This window comes from Mixia osmundae (genome assembly GCF_000708205.1).
Source record: "Mixia osmundae IAM 14324 unplaced genomic scaffold scaffold_7, whole genome shotgun sequence".
Taxonomy (NCBI): Eukaryota; Fungi; Basidiomycota; class Mixiomycetes; order Mixiales; family Mixiaceae; genus Mixia; species Mixia osmundae.
The window spans coordinates 725,259-739,886 of NW_014575557.1; the positions used below are offsets into that span (position 1 = coordinate 725,259).

General features: G+C 54.9%; 8 protein-coding genes across 8 annotated transcripts; 3 read left to right on the forward strand and 5 right to left on the reverse strand.

The window, feature by feature from the left end:
• Positions 1 to 34: 34 nt before the first annotated feature.
• Positions 35 to 2,612, reverse strand: L969DRAFT_88988 (uncharacterized protein). Its single transcript, XM_014711619.1, has 4 exons — positions 2,553 to 2,612; positions 1,117 to 2,490; positions 465 to 1,066; positions 35 to 414 (listed from the first exon to the last, which is right to left on the reverse strand). Exons 1-4 carry the CDS (start codon positions 2,572 to 2,574, stop codon positions 148 to 150), a joined length of 2,265 nt encoding a protein of 754 aa, XP_014567105.1. The 5' UTR covers positions 2,575 to 2,612; the 3' UTR covers positions 35 to 147.
• A 16-nt stretch (positions 2,613 to 2,628) lies between these two features.
• Positions 2,629 to 4,215, reverse strand: L969DRAFT_88989 (uncharacterized protein). The gene is made up of 9 exons (XM_014711620.1): positions 4,095 to 4,215; positions 3,935 to 4,038; positions 3,690 to 3,876; positions 3,531 to 3,634; positions 3,407 to 3,481; positions 3,285 to 3,348; positions 3,143 to 3,225; positions 3,016 to 3,092; positions 2,629 to 2,960 (listed from the first exon to the last, which is right to left on the reverse strand). Exons 1-9 carry the CDS (start codon positions 4,117 to 4,119, stop codon positions 2,867 to 2,869), a joined length of 813 nt encoding a protein of 270 aa, XP_014567106.1. The 5' UTR covers positions 4,120 to 4,215; the 3' UTR covers positions 2,629 to 2,866.
• On the forward strand, positions 4,172 to 6,111 carry L969DRAFT_88990 (glycosyltransferase family 33 protein). Its single transcript, XM_014711621.1, has 6 exons — positions 4,172 to 5,081; positions 5,127 to 5,199; positions 5,262 to 5,598; positions 5,649 to 5,763; positions 5,819 to 5,894; positions 5,941 to 6,111. Exons 1-6 carry the CDS (start codon positions 4,246 to 4,248, stop codon positions 6,085 to 6,087), a joined length of 1,584 nt encoding a protein of 527 aa, XP_014567107.1. The 5' UTR covers positions 4,172 to 4,245; the 3' UTR covers positions 6,088 to 6,111.
• On the reverse strand, positions 5,866 to 8,061 carry L969DRAFT_88991 (uncharacterized protein). The gene is made up of 13 exons (XM_014711622.1): positions 7,951 to 8,061; positions 7,850 to 7,890; positions 7,774 to 7,789; positions 7,630 to 7,721; positions 7,487 to 7,582; positions 7,274 to 7,431; positions 7,119 to 7,220; positions 6,997 to 7,070; positions 6,892 to 6,951; positions 6,364 to 6,845; positions 6,224 to 6,316; positions 5,941 to 6,170; positions 5,866 to 5,894 (listed from the first exon to the last, which is right to left on the reverse strand). The coding sequence occupies exons 1-12, from the start codon at positions 7,977 to 7,979 to the stop codon at positions 6,145 to 6,147; spliced, it is 1,269 nt and encodes a 422-aa protein (XP_014567108.1). The 5' UTR covers positions 7,980 to 8,061; the 3' UTR covers positions 5,866 to 5,894; positions 5,941 to 6,144.
• L969DRAFT_95624 (uncharacterized protein) lies at positions 8,031 to 9,310 on the forward strand (the record flags this gene model as incomplete). The annotated part of the gene is made up of 6 exons (XM_014711623.1): positions 8,031 to 8,127; positions 8,532 to 8,706; positions 8,757 to 8,806; positions 8,853 to 8,978; positions 9,032 to 9,128; positions 9,178 to 9,310. 6 exons carry the CDS (start codon positions 8,031 to 8,033, stop codon positions 9,308 to 9,310), a joined length of 678 nt encoding a protein of 225 aa, XP_014567109.1.
• An 815-nt stretch (positions 9,311 to 10,125) lies between these two features.
• Positions 10,126 to 11,427, reverse strand: L969DRAFT_104405 (uncharacterized protein; the record flags this gene model as incomplete). Its single annotated transcript, XM_014711624.1, has 5 exons — positions 10,753 to 11,427; positions 10,643 to 10,705; positions 10,473 to 10,591; positions 10,252 to 10,376; positions 10,126 to 10,184 (listed from the first exon to the last, which is right to left on the reverse strand). The coding sequence occupies exons 1-5, from the start codon at positions 11,407 to 11,409 to the stop codon at positions 10,126 to 10,128; spliced, it is 1,023 nt and encodes a 340-aa protein (XP_014567110.1). The 5' UTR covers positions 11,410 to 11,427.
• A 135-nt stretch (positions 11,428 to 11,562) lies between these two features.
• On the reverse strand, positions 11,563 to 12,662 carry L969DRAFT_51253 (uncharacterized protein; the record flags this gene model as incomplete). Its single annotated transcript, XM_014711625.1, has 2 exons — positions 11,563 to 11,652; positions 11,700 to 12,662. 2 exons carry the CDS (start codon positions 12,660 to 12,662, stop codon positions 11,563 to 11,565), a joined length of 1,053 nt encoding a protein of 350 aa, XP_014567111.1.
• Positions 12,663 to 12,898: 236 nt separating this feature from the next.
• On the forward strand, positions 12,899 to 14,564 carry L969DRAFT_18564 (uncharacterized protein; the record flags this gene model as incomplete). The annotated part of the gene is made up of 5 exons (XM_014711290.1): positions 12,899 to 12,983; positions 13,033 to 13,173; positions 13,226 to 14,163; positions 14,218 to 14,380; positions 14,437 to 14,564. The coding sequence occupies 5 exons, from the start codon at positions 12,899 to 12,901 to the stop codon at positions 14,562 to 14,564; spliced, it is 1,455 nt and encodes a 484-aa protein (XP_014566776.1).
• Positions 14,565 to 14,628: the final 64 nt, after the last annotated feature.

Here is a 14,628-nt window from a genome sequence, read left to right on the forward strand (position 1 = left end):
CGCTCTGTCTCATCGCTTTCAAGACGCGTCAAATGTAATCGCCACCAGGAGCCCGCACTAAGCGCAAAGACAAGTGGAAGATGAGGCAAAAGAGCTTGCATTGAGATGCTCGAGCTACAGACGAACACATCACGCGATGAGTCAAGATTAGTCGCTTCCGCTGTCCGAGTCATTATCACTCGAGTCGGAAGCAGACGACGAGGCAGGTCCCTTCTTGACCCCACTGATCTCTGCCAGCTTGTTCTGAAGTGCTTCGATCTTTCGCTTCTCTGTTGCCTCGTCCATCTGTCGTGCTGCTGCCGTATGTGCTGAAGGCTGACGAGTCTTCTTCGGCTTGACGACAAACTGGTAGAGCTTGAGCAAAGTCTGCGGATCGAGTGCATCAATGTCGAGCTCGATTTCCTTTGACTCGTCCTACATGACCTAGTCAGCGCAGTTCGGGATGACATTTCGAAAGTACTTACACCCAGGAGGTGAGGTTCAGCACTGCGGATGATGTCGATAGCTTGCTCGAGCTTGGCGCCCTCAAAGGTCGTGATCTTATTGGCAAGCTCGCGCTTCATCTCGAACGTGATTCCGCCATCGTCGTCCCCGTCGGAAGCCTTGCCCTTCTGGCCCGTCTTCGGTTTACCCGACTTGCTGTAGCTCTTCGACTTCTTCGTAGAGCCATAAGACGGCCTACTCGACTTGGCCTTCTTCTTAGCAGGTTCTTTCAATTCTGCCAGGGTATTCTGCAAGTCCGCAATTTGTCGTTCGATTGCCAAGATCTTTGATCGCTTTTCCGGGTCGCTTTCGTAATCAGAGTCCGGCTCTTCTGTTTCAGGCCGAGACGCAGGCTTGTCTCGCCAACGGTTTTCGAAGAACGCCTCGAGCTTGCGACCCATCTGATGGACAGGCGTCTCGACTGGGTTGAACTTGTAGCAATTCTCGATGACCAAGCGGAAGTCGGCTTCGAATTCCGATGCATGGTTGTAGTAGCCGGCGTCCAGACGTCGCTTCATCGTGCCGAGATCCATCGGATGCTGAACCACGTTGGGATAATCTGGAATGTTGAGCGCTTGCCAGTCTGCCTACCGTCATCAGCCTCGACCAAAAGTCTCGAGATGATTAACTGACCAACAGGTGCAAGAAATGGATAAGTGAACTCGGAGTAGCGATGCTTCTGGACGTCACGAATGATATCCTTGCAGAACTTGAGACCTTCCTGAATACTCTTGCTGCTGCTGCCAAACTTGCGCTTCTTGCCCTTGCGCTTGCCTGAAGCTGTCAGACTGTCCTCAAGATCATACTGCGAAGGCGGTCGAATCTCTCGTTTGCTGCGGCCATCGGCTGAGTTGCGACGAATATTAGGCACCATAGAGACAGACGGGCGGCGATCGCGCTTTATGCCAGCAGAATCGGGCGCAGACGAGTCGACGAGCGCTGCCGGTGTCTGATAGGCAGCGGGATCGAGCTCGAGCGCTGTTGGTTGGACAGACGTTGGTGTCGATGGCAATGCAGACGTAGATGCGATTGGCTGAGGAGCTGGCAAAGCTGGCGGACATTTGAGCATCGTCTTATTGAAGGCCCCCTCCAGCCGGCGAGCCATCAGACCGATTGGTGATTCCTCACGATTGAAGGCGCAGCAATTATCAAACACGAGCTTGACCTCTGACCTGAATTCCTCTACTGAGGCATACTCGTTTGCGATGAGATGCTTCTCGACTGTGGACAGATCCATCGGATTGCGAATGTATGCAAAGTAGGCTGGTATCCCAAGCACGATTGGATCGACTGGATTGCAAAAAGCGGGCGCTTCCCTGTTTCGCTTGAGATTGCGTACCGTCGCCAAGCAAAACTTGTGTTGTGCCTGAGGAAGCGGTCCTCCTGTCCTTGGCATCGCAGAGGGCGCAACAAAGGTTTCTGGGACAACGACGCCAGGTATGCTTGGTACGGGGGGCGCTGTCGCGGTTGCTGCTGGCAAAGGGGCGGAGGAGGGTTGGACTGGCGCGGGCACGGGAGCATGGCCTGGCTCTGGCGCTGAGGGCAAGGGCGCACTTGCTGGTAAAGGATCAAGCGGCGCTGACACTGGATCGCTCGACAATGCTGCCTGGCTGTTCGCACTGGACTCTGCCATGATCGAGTCGTGCGATGCTATCCCATTGCTCGTCGGTGGCTCGGTCGCGGTCGCTTGCGGAGTTGACTCTGCGGTGAGCTCCGAAGACAAGACGGCATCGTGTCCGTTCGGCCCTTGCTGGACGATAGCAGCAGGCGGTGGAATTGCATCAGCCTTGAGCTCGTGTACGGGCGGTGGACTGAATGTGTCCTGATGCGTGGCAGATGCCTTCACATCAACCGCGGCTGAGTCGATGCCCAATGAGACAGAGTCGCTGGTAGCTATCCCATCTAGCTCTTCCTGCTTTCCTATACTCCCAGCAGCCGAGTCGTGTGACAGACCGTTGACGGCGACAGGAGCGGGCTCAGAGGCCGCTTGCGTAGTCGCTGTCAGACCTGCAATCATGTACTGGCCATGTCAGTATTGCTCCAGTGGAGCTTCGCACTGTATGACGCACCGTTCGTGTCTGCCACGTCCATCACCGGGTGCTCTTTATTTTCGCGCACGCACAAAGGCCGGGCGAAAATTCAGACGCGAGAGTTTATATACGATTGGCGGCAAGAAGCAAAAATAAGCTTATGTAATTCAGCGATCGGAACTCCCCGTTAGCGCCACCCCTCTTTGCCACGCAATCACTTGGCCATATTCGAGAAATGATTGGTATTGGCGGCCGCTGCATAGCAGGATTGCTCAGCTTTGCCTACAGTCCGCAAAGTCTCGAGCGTCAGTGGTATGACATAGGCGGTACAATAGTTCGCGAGGGGTAGTCGTTTATTGGGGCGGCACTTGAATGAGCACATTGCCTCCTCCGCTCGGAATGTATTGGACGTTGCCTCTTGACTTGGCCAGCGTGCTGGCAATGTCCCTGTGAGATGTGTCAGAGTTTGCAAGAGAGATTGGTCAAAGCGAGCAAAGCCTACCTAGAAGCCTCGATGCGTCGGAGCTGCACCATGCCTTCACCTGCGCGTTCGAGCGACTTTGAGATGATTGTGGCAGCCTGTGCAAAAGTCAGCACCAGACCTACAGAAACTTGGGAAGATGGCTTACCTCTGATTCGCCTTCACTGCGGATGACGGCAGCCTGTCGTTCTTGCTCTGATCGTTCGACAACAAATTTGGCGCGTTCAGCCTCTGTGAGATCCAGAAATGGTAAGCATGGTTGGGCTGCGAGCCGACTGACATGGGCAGACCTTGTTGGGCGACCTGCTTCTGCTCGACAGCCTTTGTGAACTCTGCGCCGAATGTCATGTGCGTCTGCGAGATAGTTTCCAATCTGAGCTCTTGAAGCAGTGACTTAGGCGAAGAGACTCACGATAGAGACGTCTTCGAGAACGATATTGAATTCAGAGGCACGCTTGAGCAAGTCCTCTCTTATTCTCGACGAGACCTGCTTTCGATGTTAGCCTGGTCGAGATGAAGCAAGGGGCGCGACGTACGACCTCTCGCTGTGTGATCAGTTCGGCAGCATCAAATTGAGCAACGGTGGCCTTGAGGATCTCGTTGCCGATGCTGGGCAGAATACGTTCATCGTAATCCATGCCTGAGAGACAGCAGCCTTCAGCAGTTCTCTTGCCGGCCACGTCAATGCTACCCACCCAGGGTCTTGTAAATCGTCGGCAAATTGTCGAGATCGGGTCGAGAGAGGACACGAAGGGTCAAGGAGACCATCTGAAGATCCTTGGAACCTGTCGTAGTAGAGATATTGCGAGGCTTGGTGCGAATGTCATAGAGGATCGCTCTCTGAAGCCACGGCACGAGGAAATGTGTTCCTTCTCCTGATGCCTAGTACCCGTCCAGCTTGTCAGTGAGCGTAAGCACCGTGACGAGCTGTCAGACTTGCCGTCTCTTTGACACCTGAGAAGCGATCGAACATGACCGCTCGAGTACCGCCAGGTACATCGTAAAGAGAGGCCTGCAAGAGTGCTAGGCCGCCGATCGCAGGCACTGTCGTCCCAGAGCGTCAGCATTCGCTGATTCGAGTGCTATGCAGATCGACTGACCTGCTAGCCTCGGCAAAAAAGCCATCTTGACTGGCTTGCTCGGATTCGCAAGCGCAAAGCCGAGCAAAGCCGAATCGCGTTGCTTGCTTCGCCAGCTCGTCATCCGTTCGTCGACGACAAGACCGGCCGCTCAGGCTCGCTGCAGTGGCAGATGGCAGTCATCTCGGCCGCCATCTGCTCACTCGTAGCTCTGCTCTCGCTAGCATGGCTGTATCGTCGCCTGTCAAGCTCGCCTTTCCTTTATCCTGACCGAACAAGCTATCGCACTCGATCAGCTCGCCAAGCACGTACAACCGCCAGTGGGACTTCTAGACCTGCGGGGAGGATCATTGTTGTCGTTCTGGGCGATATTGCTCGATCACCACGGATGACCTACCATGCAAATTCGCTGCTGAGACGAGAATTTGCTGTTACCTTGATCGGCTACGACACCACGCCTTTGGGGGATGATCATGCTTTGCTACAAGCCAAATACGCCCATAGATTGGATATGCGACCTCTACGACCACTTCAGACGGGGAAGGCAGACCGCTGGCTGAACGATACCCGAAGCACGACTACCAAAGTGATCAGGCTCGCGCGACTTCATCTGCTCATTAGAGCCCTTGTCCTCGCAAGCAAGGTTCTGCATTTGTCTTGGCAGCTTGGACTGCAGCTCTACCGGCTTTCGGTGGCTGAGCACGACGAGGAAGATCATCAGCAAGAGTACAATGCGCCCGTGCCGTGCAAGCAATGGATGCTCGTTCAAGTTCCTCCATCGCTGCCCACGCTCGTGCTCGTCCGATGCATTCGCTATCTGACCAACACAAAGCTGTGCATAGACTGGCACAATACCTCGACATCTATTCTCGCGCAGAGTATGGGCAGCCGCAACCCAATTGTCAGATTAGCGGGCGCACTCGAATCACGTGCTGGCAGATCGGCAGATGCCCATCTCTTTGTGACCGACCACATGCGCACCGTCTTATCCACTCAATGGAAGCTGAAGTAAGCTGGCCGCTGAGCTACAAGATCGCTGCTAACGCGCAGCAGGGGCGACAAACGGACATTCTATGACAGACCGAGCGATGAATTCAAACGGCTTGATGCTTGCGAACGCCGACAGGTACGTCCGAGAGCTTGTGGGTACGTCGTCAATGCTGAGGTATGTTGCTGCGCGATACTCAGCTCATCTCGCGCTTGCCTGTCCTGCGCGAGCTACAAGATCTGCCGGCTGGCAGCAGTCCTGCTCTTGTCGTCTCGTCAACCTCCTGGACGCCAGACGAAGATTTCGGAATGCTACTGAATGCTCTATCTCACTACGAAAAAGCAGTGCGGCACTCGAAAGCACAGACCGACCGGACCGTCACAGTCCTGCCGGATGTGCTTGCCATCATCACCGGCAAGGGACCCGGCAAAGCTTCGTTCGAGCTTGCATATGATCGGCAATCCAAGCAAGAAGACTGGCGGCATGTTCGCGTCAAGACAGCCTGGCTAGAGCGCTCAGACTATCCACTCTTACTAGGTGCGCTCGCCAATCTGCAGCGCAAACGATGACCGCTAACACGTAAACAGGCGCCGCTGATCTGGGGATCAGTCTTCACGCAAGTAGCTCGGGGCTCGATCTTCCGATGAAAGTGGTGGATATGTTCGGTGCACGACTACCCGTCATCGCTCTGAACTTTGACAGGTGAGCTGACTGACTCTCCTGTCGGCATATTGGGCGATTGACCCGCTCGATTCAGCCTGCCGGAACTGGTACAGGATGGCAAGAACGGCTTGACCGCCTGCAACGCTCTCGATCTTGCAGATAGATTCATTGTCAGTATCTCGGGCGCTGTGGATGACCGTGCTGACTCGCCAACAGACGGCTTTACGAGAATTCAGAGAATTTCCATCGATGCTCGACATTCTCCGAGCCGGTATCACAGACTCACGATACGGAGCAGAGCAAGCAAGATGGTGTCAATGGGAAAACGAGTGGGAGCGTGTTGTACTTCCTCTGTTTCAATGAAAGGCCGGAGACGACAAGAACGCGATGAGTGACTAGAAGTACAACGGCAGTGACGCTCTACTGTGCAATCTCGACGTAGTTGCCTGCGTCGCATCTCAGGTCAGACTCTCGCTCCAGTACAGGAAGATAGGCTCACCTGGAAAGCTGCCCGACTGGCCGTTGAGCTTGCCTTTCCACCAATCCTCTGTGCTCGCCGTGCGCTCGACGAGCTCGATGCGATCGCCAGCACCTGCAAAGCTATCAGCAGCCGTCTCGATCTCGAAGCGAGAAGCTCACTGAAGGAGAGATCGCCAGCAGCTTGTGCTGTAAAGTCATACAGCGCTGTGCAGTATGTGACGCGCGCGCCAGGCTTGGGCGGGGGAGGTGGCGGTGGCCTCTTTGCGACTCCATTGCCGGCGGCAGCGACCGCTCCACCGGTGTAGGGAGGAGGCGCGGAGTAGGTGCCCGATGTCGCTCTGTTGAGGCCTGGCGAGACTGGTTTGGCACCGTAGGGCCGGGTGGGCGAAGTTGTCGATGATGCACTGGCAAGCGTTGACGACCTTGAAGGGCTCAAGCTCGAGCCTGCACCAGCCCCGCCCCGATGTTGAGCAAGAAGCATCTGGGTACTTCCCACTCGACGGATTATGGAAAGCTCGGCGACCTTTTCGCCTGCATCTCCCAGCTTGGCCGTATACGCGTGCTCGACATCGCTGACGTGCTCTATCTTGCCAGACGTGTACGCTTCCAGAGATTCGTGCATCGTGTAGAATATGTTGAGCCTGTCTGCGCATGAGTTCGCTCACTTCGCTTAGTAAGGCGACTGACTGCATGAAATAGAGACTCTCGAAGAGAGGCTTGATGAAAGCTAAAGAGATCTCGATGAATCTGCGCACGCATTAGCTTGAGCCCCGACTCCTCGTCGCGCCTGACCTCGGCAATTCAGTTTTGAGAAGCGTGTTCTGGTAGTCATATTCTTGCGATGCTTGCTCATGATTTTGCTCGAGCTGGGCGACAATGTCAGCATGGAAGCACCTTTAGGGCATTCGACCTGCCTTGAAGAGGTTCTGCTCCTCCTTGAGCGATTTCTCCTTCTTGTCACGCGCCTTGACATATGCGTTGTTGTGCCGGTCGTAATCGATGAGCTTGTGATCTCTCTGTCCACCGGAGCATCAGCCCCGAGCGTTCTGGTAGCCTGATTTGAGAGTACCTTTGTGATGGCCTTTCGCGCCTTCTTTATGAGCTCAATATACTCCTTGACGGGTATGATAATCCTAGCATCGATGAGTTCGAGCTCGGGTTGTATTGCCTCCTTAAGTGCTGCCATATCACCACGGTAACTTGATATGTTCTTGATGGTGTCGACCGCTGAGAGATTATGGATTGTGAGTCGCGTGCAAGGCGCTCAAGGACTGCGACGCACCGTCTGGATATTTGGCATCAAGTCCATATTCGTCGCCGATGGGCTGAAACAGCTCCGCGAAGTTGCCCGAGAAGTTGCCAGCGCTGTCAATAAGGGCTGTCTGCGCGTCAGGCAAGCAGAATGCGACCAAGGGGGCGACGCACAGGCTGCGGCGGAGCGATAGGCTTCCGCATCTTTGAGCAATTTAGTCGCATTGCCCTCGACGACGGTAAAGCGTCTGTTCAGGTCATCGAATCTGTGGACAGCGCCCATCAGCTTGGAAGAGCCAGGTCTACCAGCCCACGTACTCTGGGTCGCTCGACTCTGATGCATTGCGTCTGTGTCAGCGGAAAGTACTGATAGCTGCAAGGTTGGAACACTCACTGCTTGCCATGCCCACCTTGCTTGTGAGCATGTGCGGCGTCCTGGAAGCACCGCCTTGCTATTAGCCACATGTGACCGGCCGAGGGACATGTACCGCGTACCGCACGATGGCCTTGCCGAGCCCCTTCATCTTGGCACGTACAGAGAGTGAACAGAGACGGTGCGCGAAGCTGAAGCGGGTATGCCGAGCGGGTCAGTAGCTATCTCGGATGTTGCTGTCCTCGAATACTGGGGCGATTCGAGTCCGCGGAGTCTCGCGCAGCGGCTTTGTAGTGTCGGTGCGTCGCACTTCTGCTGTCGAAGTCAGACACTGACTGAGCTTGCAGCCGGTCCTGTCTTGCTGGCGCCTGCGAGGCCTCCGAGGGGGAGCTTGTGCCCCTAGCGGGGATGGCGGGGCCGCGACAGTACCCTTCGAATTGCATAAAGCTGATCAGTCGCTCTGAAATTCTGCACCTTCATCCATGCCTTAAGGCACAGAGCTTTCTTCAAAGGCTTGCCCATACGCAGCTGGCATCGCGAAACCAACGAAAGGCTGGAAGTCATGCACAATCGATAGTCGCGGAATGAGTTCCGGTGCTATTGCGCTTCACAGCTCGTTGCTAGTGTCCCTTGACTCGCCATGCGTTGCTTGCTTCATCAATGCGTCCATGCTTGCGCCTCCTTTTGTGCGATCAGATTGCAGCGACAACAGCGCCTGCTCCACAGCCTGAAGTCATGATGTTCCCAGCGCGTCTCGTTTGCATCATGGTCGGCCTGTGTCTGTCTGCTTCCATCGCTACAGCTGCGGTCGTCAAGCCTAAATTTGGTCTTCTTGCCCGAAACACACAAACGTGCGATCCCAAAATCTTTTTCACCAGGTTGGTCAGCACATTCGTGATCAGAGATGAAGACTCACATGGCAAGGCAGACACTGTGTGATGGCGATGACGTTGCTCAACGATGCGGTCTTCTATCTGGGTAGATCCCTTTGACTTGTACTCAGCACATTTGACGCGCTATCCAGGCTTCACGATGAAGTCTGACTCGCGCGGTATACCCATGTATATCGACGTTGATACTGAGGAAATCGGGATCATCGACCCGTCGTACAACTTTCACCCCACCTGCGGCAACTTTTACAGCTACCAGAGCAAGTCTATAGCTGGAAAACCAAAGTAGCGACTGACACTGTTGCCCAATCAGTCTCAAAGAATAATGTTGACGTCAACATGCGAATCCACTGGCAGTGTCCCGAACGCCTCGTTTATGCCCTGGCACCGAGCTCTATTGCCGGCGTAGGGTAAATCTGTTGCGCCTCGCGACGTCTTCGCCGCTGACGTGTGCTCTAGTGTGAAAAGCCACGGCATGACTTGCGATTCTCAACGCGATCCTAGCCAGAAGGACGCAATCTGGCAGGACGACATCAAGTCGCTTGCTTGGCCGGGCTACTTCCACGACCAGCCATCCTGTCTTGCCAAATAGGCATCGAGATAGTTGCAACTCGTACAGTGTGACATGCGATCGGATCGGTTAAAAGCATGGACTTTGGATCTCGACTGATGCTGCGCTTTGGGGCTTCTGTCTCGGCCTGCGAATCGCAGAGGCCTCTCCGTGCGACCGCGCTATCTCTCAGCGCTAGCTGTGTCTTTGTGCGGATCATACAACGACGTTGCCTACGCGGTCCGAACCACTCTCAGCACAATGCTTCTGTTCCAATCTAGCCGCATCGTAAGCGCTGCTATCGCGCCGAGACAAATCCGATCGCTCGCAGTTGCCCGCAATGCGGCCTCAACAAACTTTGTAGACGAGATTAAAAGATAGCGATCGACGTTGTGCGTATGGGGCTCACGCAGCAATACAGACACGGTAAATGAGCGACAACTGTCAGCATCATCGAGGACTTCCTCGGGGCACCGAACCAAGAGTCGACCTCGCCGCTTCGGTCTAATGCCAGAACTGCAGGCTTCTCAGTCACAAGCGATCCCCGAAGCGATTCAATACAGCTAGGTCAATGTGGCAGGTATCGGTTGCGGGCAGTCCGTGTACAAGGTCGCCGCAATGAGTGGCAACGGTCGGGTCAATCAAAGCACTGGACAGGTGCACCTCGAGGCCGAGGGTCGACTCATTTGGCAAGAACGGAAGCGAGTCAGGCCGAAGTCGATCGACATGGAGTGTAGCAGCTCGAGCTTCAGCAATCCATGATTACTTCATGCTTGAGACTGTTGTGGCGGCGCCGCTCTGATACGGTCAGATAGCCACGCGAGCTCAGTCGCAAGGCTAGCCCTTCCTGTAGCAACTCAAGTTCGCGATCGGGCAGCGGTTTTGCCAATTACCGATGTAGCTTCGAAATACTCGACTGTGCCATGTCAACATGCAATCTTGAGCTTTTTGTCCGTCTCCGCTGGCGCGCTTCCCCTGCCTACGAGACACCCTAGCGCCCCAAGCTGATTTGTCTTTGTGCCTCGGTTCGTCGACGAAACTTGACTGAGCTCCTGAGCAGCATCTCAACGAGACCACGCTGAAAGTATTCTGCGAAGCAGCTTCGTCACTGGGTAGACGAGCAGCAGCGAGCAAAGTAGTGCGCTCGAGCAGCCGCTACAGAGCGTCAAGTCGATATGCGCATTGTCAGGCAGCTCAGACAAACTCCAGGGGATCTCTGTCTTCTTGAGCGATGATGACGCGCCAGGCTTCTGATTCTGCTTGCGGGTCTGTGGACAGCTCTTCTTCTAGCTTCCGCTTCAGAGTGTGTAGATAGCCTCGTTCCTGCCCATGTCCAGAGGTGAGCAACGTCTGGCCAGATCGAACTCGACTTACTGTGTTAGAATGATTGCAAAGCACGACATGCGTACCACGAGCGGTAGCCGCAAGGATCTCGTGCTGTGCACCAATCAGCGAACAGACAAGACACAGCCTGTCACACGCACATGGGACATCTCGCCCGTCCAGAGCAAATCAGCATCCGCGTTGCCAATCACGCTGCCGCCACTTCCTGCACAGATGGCTATACTCCTCACGCGCTGCGATCTGGGCTGATCTGACCGAGCAAGCATGACAGTCTTGAGATTGAGATGCGATTTGATCCGCTTGACTGCCTCGTCGAGCTCGACGTCACTGCTCAGTTGAACCTGCTTGCCCAGCCCTGCCCCCTCGTGATGTGCGGGAGGATTTGCGACTGGCCTGCACACTTTGGCATCGCTGACGTTGTCGAACGCACTCGCGAGCCATGTGTTGATGCCTCCGACAGCTGCATCCAAGCACGTATGCGGACTGTACAAGCTTATGCCGTCTCGCGCGAGTCCGAGGATGCTGGCTTGTAGAGCATTGTTGCCGATGCCAATCTGCTTGATACTGCTGAACAGCGTAGGATGATAGGCTACAACGATGCCAGTGTCCTCAGGCAGGTTGCGGTAGACTGCAGTGGTTAGGTCGATAGTCAAGACGACTGTTCTGCCTGGCCGGCCTGTTCTCGGTCTTGCTGCTTGCAAAAGCCAGCCAACATTGTCCCAGGACTCTGCTAAGCTGAGTGGTGCTATCTTGTCGAACGAACGTGCTACCGCTCGTCCCAGAGGTGAAAGAGCCATGTCTTGGATGTTAGTGTGGCAAGGGCGCGCGGGGCAGACACACTCAAGTGCTCACATCCCCACAGCTGCACCACATGTTGATGCGCCCTCTGCGACTGAACATACAGCGTGAATACAGCGACAACACGAGCACTTCAGTTGTCGAGCGGCTGTTCAAAAGCTAGCAGCCGCCACAAGATCGTCAGCGTTCAGTACGTCCACGCCTGCGTCGAGCAACATTCGCCAGACAGCATCGCGCGCATACTGCCCCAGCGTCAGCGAGGGCTCACAAGAAAAGGTTTCTGGCGCACGATAGGCCAACTGGGTGTGTTCCAGAAGCGCGAGAGGATGCCGCTCTTCTTTGAATCTTTGATCAAACTCTTGACGACTTGTATTGCGTTCTCACGGCCGTGAGGCTCACGACCGTTCCAATTGACATGTTCCTGATAGTCCGAGATCGAGGTGACACTGACAGTGCTGTCTATCGTGGCACTGTCTGCGATCATGCTCATTGGGACATCGAAGAAAATATCGCGCTGCGTCATCTCGAGAACGCCCTGCATTGGAGTTGCGCCCGTGCCTACGACCGTGATGGCTGACCGTGACCATGTCTCCGTCTGGGTGTCATACGTCGTCAGGTATCCTGCCTCTCGCAGAGATCTGAGTTCACTCTGCAGCGCCTGAAAGACTTGTCCGGCTGTCTGATTGGGCCCAACTTTAATATCGATGCAAAGATGTAGCGGCTGGTTCTCGTCGATAGCAAACACACCTTGGACACTGCTGCCTTGGGCTGCACGCGCATTGATGTGGGCGACAAGCTTGTGCAAAGGATCGAGATAGAGATTCCTCAGGCTGCGCCCTGGCGTCAACATAGCCGCGTTGTGTCCGACGAGGATTTGACCATCAACGAGCCAGACATCGGCCTCGACAAAGGTACAGCCTTGTCGCAGAGCGTCAAAGAGAGGATCAGCTCTCCATTCATCGTTGTGGCTCCAGACATTGATGGGCGTGACATTGCCGAGATGTCTGGCATCATCGTCTCTTGTAGGCGAAAGGTAGCGTTCCAGACTAGTGCGAGCTCCCGGGGATGAAGCGCTGGACATGCCGGCCGTCCAGAGAAGATAGCTCCCGAGGACGGTGAGCAGGACTGCAGATGCCGCGGCAATGTAGGTGTACACTTGACGCTGCTTTCGCGGTCCTATCGGCGTCTGTGACTTGTCTACAGCGGCGTCTCCCGACTGCAGCGGGTAGTACTTAGGGATTCCGACGATCATATGTCGCTCATCGAGACCATGATCAAGTATCGACGGGTGACTCGGCGCAGCTTGCGGGTGAAGTCACCGTTTATAACCTGTCCACGTGGGAAAGCGGATGTCGATCACATTGCTCGTCGATCACATTGCTCGAGTCACCTCCAGTCCGATGTCCAAGGCAACAAGCGAGCCTCGCAGATCGTCACCCGAGGCGCTGGCCGCCCAACGTACCCGTCTACAAAAGGCGAGTCCGCAGGATGACGGTCGCTCAGAAAATGTTCTTCGACTCTGCGCGGATCAAGCTGAGCCTTAGTCCGCCGCTCGTCTACTTGCTGCCCTCAGGTACGGCAGAATCCGCAAATACTGTCCGATACTAACTCTCGGACCTCAGATCCCGTTGTACAAATCGTCGAGCAACGACCGGTGGAAGAGACGCTGCTCCGCGGACAAGTCTCGGTCTATCTGCCCAAAGCGAGAGAGCTCACGCTGGACGTCACTTTCACTCACGACATAGAACTCTATCCACCAGGATGTAAGCATATGTCCTCGTCTGTTGCGCTCTCAACGTCTGATTTGCCGAGCAGGCGCGACCGAACGCGCCACAGTGTTCGAGGAGACCTTGCAAGTCGTCAAGAACCAATTCCATGTCAAGGGCGAGCACACGTATGACTTTGTCTTCATCTTGCCGCCTCACCTGCCATCATATGGCCGAGACGAGTACTGCCGCATCAAGTCAGACTGCAAAGCAGTTGCCCATCATCTGGGGACACTTGGAATGGATCTCGTCGCCCAGCAGCGGCCCATACTGGTCGTCAATCCTTCCGGTCTAGGAGAACCACCGCCAGGCTTGAAGATCTCTGTCGATGACTTCTTGGACGAACTTGGCCCTTACTCGATCTACCTGAATACAGACCATTTCATTGTCTCTGGCCTCTTGCTGTTTTATCTCGACATGCCAGATCCACCGGCAGACGTACCCCTCAAATCTATTGGCCTTTACATCGATCAGTATACCACTCTGACTTCACTCAAGCATTTCACGCTGGCTCCTGTCGAGGGCGTACACCCTGTCATCAATTGTCCAGTTCAGCGTCGCCAGCTCCTTCTACTCGACGGTTCCGAGCACAAACGGAATTGCGATGATGCCGAATCAGTTCCCATTCCTCTCACTGCTACCAGACAATCTCCTGCAAACAAGACAACGGCCAATTGCCCCGCAGGCGATCAATTTGTCTGTCATCTAATGCAAGCTGTCAATCGGCATGGCATTCCTGCAGTGCGCAAATCAATGGCACGAGACCCGGACCATGTTCCCATCTTTGATAGAGATCTAGACGAGCTCACCGATGCGATGAAACGACGCCTTGCAAGTCACGGTGGTCTCACATTCTTGCGGCAAGGCAGGCCCTTCAGCGCTAGACACCTGGTCAGGCTCCCTTCGGAGTATGCTCTCCGGCCAACCACACACGCGGGTACGAAGACGCCCATTCACGTTCGTCACGAAATTGCAGTCGAGATTAGAGTGAGCTCGCCCGGCTATCAGTGCAAGCACGGCTGACTATACAGTCTTGTGCAGTATGTCAACGCTCAAGGCAAACCAAGAGTGTTGAAGATCAACAAAGAAATATCGCTCGCATCGTGCGCGTGCATGGTCGAATCCCTTGTGTTGCCCATGTATTCGCCGAACGATCCAGGCGAAGCGGCGAAAATCGACTATACAGACTGCATGCACAATTGTGGTATGTCGGATCGAATCTACCCTCAGAGGGAGCTGACTTTGTGACCGTGCTTGTAGCATGCGGCAGATCGTTTGTCAAGATGGTAGACGACAAGGCCGACTGGGTCTACCAAGAAATGTCTAGCTGTGACACCTCTGATGGAAATGATGACACTCCCGATCCGGATGCGGTCAAGCTCGCATAATTGCGAGATGTTGTGTATCTGTTGTTGCATCATGTTACTACCACTACAATACAGAAGCGTGCGT